The following is a 9,147-nucleotide window of genomic DNA, read 5'->3' on the forward strand; positions in this document are numbered from 1 at the left end:
AACCCCCTGCCACACCCCTCACCCCCTCTGCACCCCACTCCCCAACTCCCTGCCCTCAGCCCCTGCCACACCCCACACCCCTCCTGCTCCCCCTGGGGGCAGGGAGGGGGCGGAGTTGGGGGTGGGGATTTCGGGGAAGGGGTTGGAATGGGGGCAGGGAAAGGGTGGGAAGAGGTGGGGCAGGGGCGGGTCCTCATGGAAGGGGTGGAGTGGGGGCGGTGCTGAGGGCGGCGGGGGGAGGTGTCAGTAGATGCGCCCCTCGGGCCAATGTACTAGTCCTCATGTGGCCCTCCTGGTCATTTGAGTTTGAGACCCCTGCTCTTGCTGGAGCTAGCTCCAGCATGGAGCCATGAAATTGACAAGAATTGCAACCAACAGCCGATGTAAGTAACTCCCCACCACTGGAAGATATTGTTTATTACATCTGGATGGATAGACCACGCGTGGTTGTGAAAAGACCTGCTGAGGTGCTTGATTTTGCTACTTTGATGATTTTAGGAGGTTTTTGTGTAGAATTTCTTAGGTTTTTTTAAAAAACCCATCGGAAAAATCAATAATTCCATCACGTGGCATCGTACTGTTCTCCAGCTGTTTCATCAGCAAGGTTGAATCTTGAGATCCACCTTCGAGATCTCTGCCACTTGAGTTAACAGAGTAACTGTTAGCAGTAGTTGGTTGGCATCTGCTCTGTGGACTACACTAGAAGGGGACGAGGTGCAGTTTACCAGTGGGTTTCACAGATATTTGCAATGCTGACAGCAGAGGGACTCAGGAATCTTGGGTTCCATTCCACACTCTGGAGAAGTGTTCTCTCATGGTTTCAGAGCCTACCACCTGTTGGTCCTTCTCCCCACAGACTTGCCTCTGTCCTAGTCTTGTCTCTTCCCTACTTTGGCTCCTCGTTGTAGTCCCATTCTCCTAGTCATCTTGCCCAGCAAGTCCTAGTCTTGTCATCTGGGGTCCAGTTCCAGTCTTATTGCCTAGCCAGTCTCATTTCCCCTCTCCTGTCTCTTCATCTAATCTCTCTCCTTCCCATCCTGTCTCCTCCACTGGCTACCAGTCCCAGTCTCCATCCTTGGGCTCCTCATCCATCTCAGTCCCTATCCTTCCCCGGCTCTTGGCCCAATTTCCCCCCCCCCCCCCGGCTCCTTGTCCTAGTCTCCTTGCCCAACCAATCCCATTGGTCTCCCCACCGTTCCTTGTAAAATCTCTTTCATTTCCCAACCCGCACCTTCCCCCACACACAAAAAAATGTATCCCTCTCTAACACCCTGTCTCGTTGCCCAGCCAATCACAGCCTCCCTTCCCAGTCTCTCCCACTTCCCCTCCCCCAACTCTTCATGATAGTTTGTTTTTCTTCCCCTCCCTTCCAGTCCAACTCTCACTGGACACTTTGTCCCAATCTACTCCATTCCTTCCCTCTGATTCAGCTCTTGTCCCCGCTGCACTTGAGTCAGGTGGCTTACATCTCTATGCTGCCTGAATGCCAGCAGGGGGGTAATTGAAAGCACAGAGGAGAGAAGCTCCCTGTTTTCAGCCCCACCACAGCCCGCAGCAGCCAGGACCAGCAATTCTATTGGAAGCCCAGCTTTGCTTCTGTAGCCTTAGGCTGGAGCATGTTCAGTCATTCTGTGGGGGATGAATGCACAGTTTGTTCCTACGTAGGAGCTCTGAGGGGTTGGAGCATGCTCAGTGAGGATGAAATCTGCAGACAATTTAGCTGCTGCAGTGACTGATAAGAGAGAAAGAGAGAGTTCCTTCTGGAATGCATAGAGGTATAAATACCCCTCTCCCCTGTGTACATGGTGGTCAGTGCCCCCAGCTGGTCTGGCCTCTTCCTGTTGCCCCCTTGGCTTTACTTAGGTAAGTCCATCCCTCTTTCTTCTCCCTCGTAACCCAAAGGACCCTTAATGGAGCAACATCCCTTTCTCCTGCCGACAAAGACCCACCACATTCAGTTGAGGTGAGTGCATCCTTATAAATTTATTTCAAACTACACTTGTTCTCTATCAGAACTTTTAACACTGTGCTGCATTAGAATTTAGAACTGTAAATTATCCCGACGATATGACAAAGCTTCAAGAAGTAAACTTTTGTCAACAAAACACTACATGCTTAATGTTCTTATTTCTTCTTTTCGTTATAGTTGATGATGGTGCTGCAGAAAAGGAGACCTTGCCAGAGTTTGGAGAAGGCAAAGACACAGGAGGACTGGTGCCTGGAAAGTCATTAGTCTTTGCGACGCTGGAGTTGTGTGTTTGCATTCTAGTGAGGCAGCTCCCCCAGCTTAACCCTAAAGTAACTGGTAGCCCTGCAGTTAAAGCTGGAAAACCTCAGTTGTTGTCAGAGAGTGGAAGTAGATTGGTATCAGCAGCATTAGTTATCCTCTCTGACATTCCGTCAGTCTGCTCTCCTGAAGGTAGGATGTGGTTGATACCAATATGTGATTTCGTTACAAGGGAAGATTAAATGAAAAGATGATGATGATGATGATGATCATAGAGTAACATATACTTACTACATAACTTTCTCTGTTGGATAAATGTTGGGGCAAGGTCTAGAGCCTCAATTTAGGAATTTATAATACAGCTGTAAAAATGTGCTCCAAAGGGAAATGTGCCATATCATCTTTGTCCAAAAGTCATCTTGTAAACTACAGAAACACAAAATAGGAAGGTAGTGTTTAACTCTCATAGCATCTGACCGTCACCCCAGACTTCATTTTTCAGTCACCAAACCTTGTTAGATTTTTTTTAAAATAATATAATTACATAAAATATGTATCTATCTTATCTTGTTACCTTTCACTGTTGTTATCTTCATGCTCCCATAACCCAGCTTTTTTCATATGTTGCTGAGTTAGGTCTAATTTAGATCATAATTTCCTTGAAACAGAGTCCTGTCACTGTATTTATGTAAAATACTATTCATACCTATCATACTGTACAAACTATAAATCCAGCAATTCCTATCCTTTACATCTACCAACCCCTTTTCCCACTTACTTGCTCTCTTCTATTGAGTCCTTGTGTCATGGTCATCATCCTGCCAGCCCAAAGGGATGATGATCTCCTTTTGGAAACAGTCACTGGCTCTCCTGTTCAATCATAAGGATTAATGTTGGGTGGTGATGGCCTTTTGTTACATTCAGTCCAGTGATCGTCATCTTTCAGAATGACGAGAAAAGAGCTTGGACATGGCATGGTTTGGCTCTGAGAGGCACTATTTGTGAGGAAAATTAGTTTGCTCCTTGGGTTGAATTTGCTCCCTGCTGCATTCTTTGCCTTTAACAGTTCAGGGAGTTTTACAAGCAAATTGCTTGCAGGATCAGATTAAGTCAAGAGATCAGGACATGGAATTGAACCCAGGTCTCCTATATGGTAGTGCTTATGTATAATAATATCATAATAAATGGACTGGTTGTGCTGATCTTCAGTAGCTGTTCCTCCCAAGTTCCTGCAGTTAAGCTTCAGAGATTTTTTTTCTTTTTTCTTTTAAGGAAACAGAACAAGAACCTAAGGCACCAGTTCAGTAAGGCATTTAAGTACATGCTTTAGTCCATCACCATTCAATCTGTTTTGCTGAATAGCAATGGACTTAAGCACATTAAAGTTAAGTGTGCACTTTGACTTTAAGTGTGTGCATTGCTTAATCAGGACCTAAAATAGTGCACAAAATGTATGTGTCGACTTTACTCCATTGACTTCAGTGGGATTCAGCTGTCTGCACTAGCAGAGCCCAGTCTAAACATTTAAGCATGTTGGCACATAGGCACTGCCAACTTGGGTCAGACTCAAGTTCTGTCTAATTCAGTATTCTGTTTCCAACCGAGGCTAGCGCCAGATGTTTCAGAGGGAGATGTAAGAACCACACCGTAGGCAGATGTGGGATAACCTGCTCTGCACATTAGGTGTGATGCTTTCCTAAATCTTTGCTAGCTATAACTATTATAACGCTAGATGATATTATGCATGTTCAGTGTCTGCTTTCTTTTTTAATCTTGCTAAATTCTTAGCTCACTGACTTCCTTCAGCAAAGAGTTTCACAGTCTAATTATGTATCGTGGGGAAAGTATTGCTTTTTATCAGTTTTGAATTTGCCACCTGTTAATTTCATTGAATGTCATCCCTGTTCTAGTGTTCTGAAACAGACACAACAGAAGCTCCTGAACTACCATCTTTATTTTGTGTGTTTTATTATGTCCCTTTTTATTTGTCTCATTTCTGCAGGAAACAATCCAAATCTTTTAATTCTTTCTTCATATGCATTTTTCCACATCATTATCATTGCCCTTCTCTGAACCCCCACTAATTCTGACTTTTACATGATAAACTTTAGGTATGTGAGTAGTCCCAGTGAAGTTAATGACTTTCTGACTTAAAAGGAGAGAGTCCAGCATCTCTTTAAGTAGCCAGTCTGCCTCTGTTTGACATTAAAAATCACATGCTGTTTAAATACTTTTTTCTGGAACCAAGACTTACAATAAGTAGGCAACTTTCAGAAATGAAAACTGTTTAGACATTATATATAAAAAGGGAATTGAAGAAAAGTGATTTATAAAATAACAAATTCTGGAAGTCTTTCACTTTATACAGTGACATACCAAGCATTTGTTTTGTCTCCTAGGAAGTGTTTCCGTACTCCCTACTATCCTGTACCTAATCATTGGAGTCCTCAGAGAAACTGCTGTCAAATTGCCAGATGGCCAGTTACCTTTAACAGTTGCTGCATCTTTACAAGCTCTTAAGGGGATATTGTCTTCTCCTATGGCTCGAGCAGAGAAGAGCCGAACTGCTTGGACTGAACTTCTTCGTAGTGCTTTAGTCACAGTTCTTGACTGCTGGGATCCAGGTAACCAAAAGTGAGAGGGGGCTGATGAAAAGATGCTTGGCGTAGATAAAATTCAAATAACTCTAGAAGATTCAGACGGTGGTGGAAGAACTGAACTACCCTTTATTAAGATAACTTAATATCTAAGGGTGAAACTTACTTAACCCACATAGTCCAACACTGATGTTCTTAAGTACAGCCCACTCCCATTTCTGCTACTATAGTCCAGGGGTCGGCAACCTTTGGCACCTGGCCCGTCAGGGTAAAGCCGTTGGTGGGCCGAGCTGGTTTGTTTATCTGGAGCGTCCACAGGCACGGAGCCCCACAGCTCACTGGCTGCGGTTCACCGTTCCTGGCCAATGGGAGCTATGGGAAGTGGTGGCTAGCACGTCCCTTGGCCCGCACCGCTTCCCACAGCTCTCATTGGCCGGGAATGACGAACCACGGCCAGTGGGAGCTGCGGGACTCTGTGCTTGCGGACACTCCTGATAAACAAACCGGCCTGGCCCACCAGCAGCTTTACCCTGACGGGCTGGGTGCTGAAGGATAGAATCATAGAATATCAGGGCTGGAAGGGACCTTAGGAGGTCATCTAGTCCAACCCCCTGCTCAAAGCAGGACCAATCCCCAGACAGATTTTTGCCCCAGATCCCTAAATAGCCCCTTCAAGGATTGAACTCTCAACCCTGGGTTTAGCAGGCCAATGCTCAAACCACTGAGCTATCCCCTTCCCCAACCCCTGCTATAGTCTATAGGTTGGAGTAGCCACCACAGTCTCTCCGTGCTTCTTTTGGGGTGTAGTGTGGAGGCAGATTTCATGGTTCCTCCTGTGGCTTACACCCAGCCTCAGCCCATTGCTATCCTCTGCCTCAGCCTGTGTTGGAACAATGCACCCAAAGGGTATATCCACTGCAGTGGTGCTCCCCCACCGAGCTCTAATGTGGTGTGGAAGGCTACATGCTTATCCTCTGCACCAGGGCCACTGGTCAGAATTAAAACAACACTTTCACCATCAATGGACCTACCTGCTTTCCTTTGGGCGAATCCCCTCTGACAAGCAAGGGGCTTTGCTTGTGCAGGCAAATGTAATTTATGCAACTCTGTGCCAGATTCAGCAAATCTTGTTCCTTGAGTTTAACTTAATTATGCAAAAATACAATTGTGTGTATATGTATGATTATATTAATTATAAAACTTCATAATCCTGAATTTATTTTTGAAATTACAATATAATTTTCATAAATCATTTTGGTGATTGATGTGTGTCTGCAAGCAATACTCTAGAGTGTTGCTGTATTTAGTCCACAAACATTTCACATGGCTGAAACCATGCAGCTTTATTCTTTACCTCACTGAACACTTATTGCAAGATGTGTGTCATGCATCAAACACACTCTTTCTTGTATTTAATTATCATATTCTCTCATATTTACATACATGGGGTATGTTTCCCTTTTGTGAGATATACTGTAATGTCCCCAGAGGCCACTGGTTCTCTATAAATAAAATGCGACAAAGTGTCCTGTGGCACCTTATAGACTAACAGACGTTTTGGAGCATAAGCTTTCGTGGGTGAATACTCACTTCGTCAGATGCGTGACATTGGTTTTAGATTCTTCTGAAAACAGTTGTATCAATAAATACAAAAGAAAAAATATTTTCTTAATACAAAATTAATGTGCTTGCACCACTGTAAAATTCCATTTAGACATAATATAGAAAATGCCATGCCAAAAAAATGCTTCATAAGCACTCTTTACATCACTTTAGAACATTACAATTTGCAATATTACTTTTAGAATGTGAATTTGAGACTGTTTTATCTTTAGTAGATGGAGCTCAACAAGAACTTGATGAAGTCAGCCTGCTTACTGCCATTACAGTATTTATTTTGTCTACAAGTCCAGAAGTTACTACCATAGAGTGCCTTCAAAAGCATTGTATTGAGAAGTTTAAAATAGCACTTGATTCAAAAGACCCTGTCGTAAGTACTTTTCTAGCTAGAGGAGTATTTCAATTAGAAGCATTCTAGCACATTTTCTGTTGAGCTGTTTCACTGGGCCGAACTAAAAGTGTTGATTTGAAAGAATTTTTTTTATTCTGTCCAGTTTAGATCTGTTGTATTTTAAAGTACAATTTTAAACTAGTTGGCCAGAGCTAGTGGGTCTGTGCTTTGCCTTGCTTTTAACTGTTATTCATTAAAATATTCTGTATACAAATTAAGTATTTTCTATATTATTGTTTCACCATCTGGGAAATAAGAACTCCACACTTTGCTAAATGGGTAAGAAAGTTATCTAGTTTTGCAGACATTTCCTTAATTTTCTCTGTGCACTTATTTTAGACCTTAAGGCAATACGCTGCCAGGTCATCTGTTTTGATTCTTTATCTGTACTCTTGACAGAAACAGCACATTAGGAGGATTTTTTTCTTGTTTCTTACATGGTGGAAGTATACCACTATCACAGCAGTTCACCCTTTATCACACTGAAAGTGCAGCTGTAAAGATGATACTCCCTTGGGCTTTTGTTAATTAAATAGTAGTTCCCCAAATGTGGGCTTTATGTTGACCATCGTAAACCAGTTTTTTTTCCTCCTCCTCCTATACTGATTTATCAATCAGAAAGTCAGCTTTATTTAATTTTAATTATCAAAGTTGATGACTCAGATGCTAGAACAAGATGGAAATATTTACTTTTTAAGTCTATTGCTATATGTCCAATTTTAGAAATCTCAATTTTTAGCAGGATGGCTGTCATTAATAAGAATTTCAGAAAGCCAGGTGTAATTACAAGAAAAGAAATAGTGACATAGGGTGAAATTTTCAAAAGCATCTAAGTAACTTAGGCGCCTCAGCCTTTCAAAAGTCCCATAGACACTTTGACTCCTAAGGCATTAAGCATTTTTGCAAATTTTATCCATAGTTTAATAGTGAGGTGACATTTGTATTCTAAGCCCCTGCTTTTAGTCAAGTGTAACTTTCTCCAAAAATTTCATTTTAATATGGTTAGGAAACCTAGTGGGCTCATGAGCCTAAAACTCTATTTAGACATTTTTAGTTATGAGTGCAAGATGTGTTTTATGGTTTCTTCGTTATTTGTTAAAATAATTCTGAGATACTTTCCTGACATCATTTAACTTTTCAAAGTATGTTTTACAGTTAGCTAATGATGAAAAGTTTCTCTTGCCGTGTGAATTTTGAAGCTTTTGTACACTTTTTTTTCTTATGAAAGCTTTATCTTTAAAATTGTGCCAAGGCATTCTGACATGTAGTTTTAAGTGTAACTTTGTTTACATTCAGTATTGTAACTGTAACTTTTCCCCTCTAGGTACAGCTTAAGTGCTATCAGCTGCTGCTTTCCATCTTTCAATATCCCAACAGAGCTGTCTCATATCCTTACATTCATTCTTTGGCACCATCTATTGTGGGGAAATTGCAGGAAACAGAAAAAACAAAGCCTGAAAATTCTGCTGAACTGCAAGTCATTCAGGAAGGAATAAAGGCGGTAGCAGCTCTCATAGCCATTGCTGAGGAAGAGCATCGTAAGTCCCTCAATTCCAATGCCTTTTTAATGTCTTAAGTGGCTGTGGGGAATCAACTAAAATAAAATGTATTCCCCCATAATTATAATTTTGAACAAAATTTAATTATTAGTTACACTATTTAACAGTATGTCTTAGAAAAATGTTGACTCTCTTTATGTAAGCTTAGTAGTACTCATTAGGATTTGGAAACTTAAAAACAAATTATTTGATATCTAAGTATTGTTTTTAATTTTTATAGGTGCTTGTTTGGTGGCCTGCCTCCTGCCCCTCCTTATTTCCTTTCTTTTGGATGAGAATTCTTTGGGGTCAGCCACAAACTCAGCAAGAAATCTACATGAGTTTGCTTTGCAAAACGTGATGCAGATTGGTCCACAGTACTCATCAGTTTTTAAAAAAGTAATGGCTTCCTCTCCAACTATGAAAGCCAGGCTTGAATCAGCTGTAAAAGGCAATCAGGAAAGCATTAAAGTCAAGACAACACCTAAACATGCAAAGAATCCTGGGAAAAGTTCAAGCATCCAATTAAAGACCAACTTTTTCTGAAGTATCGTAAGCACTTTGATAACATTGCAAAAAAGTCCCTTTTCATTTCTAATTACAGTAGTCAGGAAGAGTTGGTTTCAGTTTTCGCTCAGTTTTGACTTGAAATCCAGATGATTTTTTAAAAATAACATTCTTTAGAGATTTGCTTTCTAATAAATATAATTGACTTTTTACATTTGTCTGAGCACTCGGAGTAAAACTTATCAAAAGTAATATAAACTATATATT

The 9,147-nt window shown here is 41.4% G+C and overlaps 1 protein-coding gene across 1 annotated transcript in view; it reads left to right on the forward strand.

Annotated features, from left to right (window-relative positions):
* Positions 1-8,919, forward strand: part of HEATR5A (HEAT repeat containing 5A) — a 111,437-nt gene extending 102,518 nt beyond the window's left edge. Inside the window, exons 32-36 of the mRNA XM_065402944.1 lie at positions 2,147-2,419; positions 4,627-4,851; positions 6,660-6,814; positions 8,160-8,373; positions 8,615-8,919. Coding sequence (XP_065259016.1) covers positions 2,147-2,419; positions 4,627-4,851; positions 6,660-6,814; positions 8,160-8,373; positions 8,615-8,919 — 1,172 coding nt within the window. The remainder of the gene's footprint in view (positions 1-2,146; positions 2,420-4,626; positions 4,852-6,659; positions 6,815-8,159; positions 8,374-8,614) is intronic.
* The last annotated feature ends 228 nt before the right edge of the window (positions 8,920-9,147 follow it).

The sequence above is a fragment of the Emys orbicularis genome, chromosome 4 (genome assembly GCF_028017835.1).
Source record: "Emys orbicularis isolate rEmyOrb1 chromosome 4, rEmyOrb1.hap1, whole genome shotgun sequence".
In the NCBI taxonomy this organism is placed as follows: Eukaryota; Metazoa; Chordata; order Testudines; family Emydidae; genus Emys; species Emys orbicularis.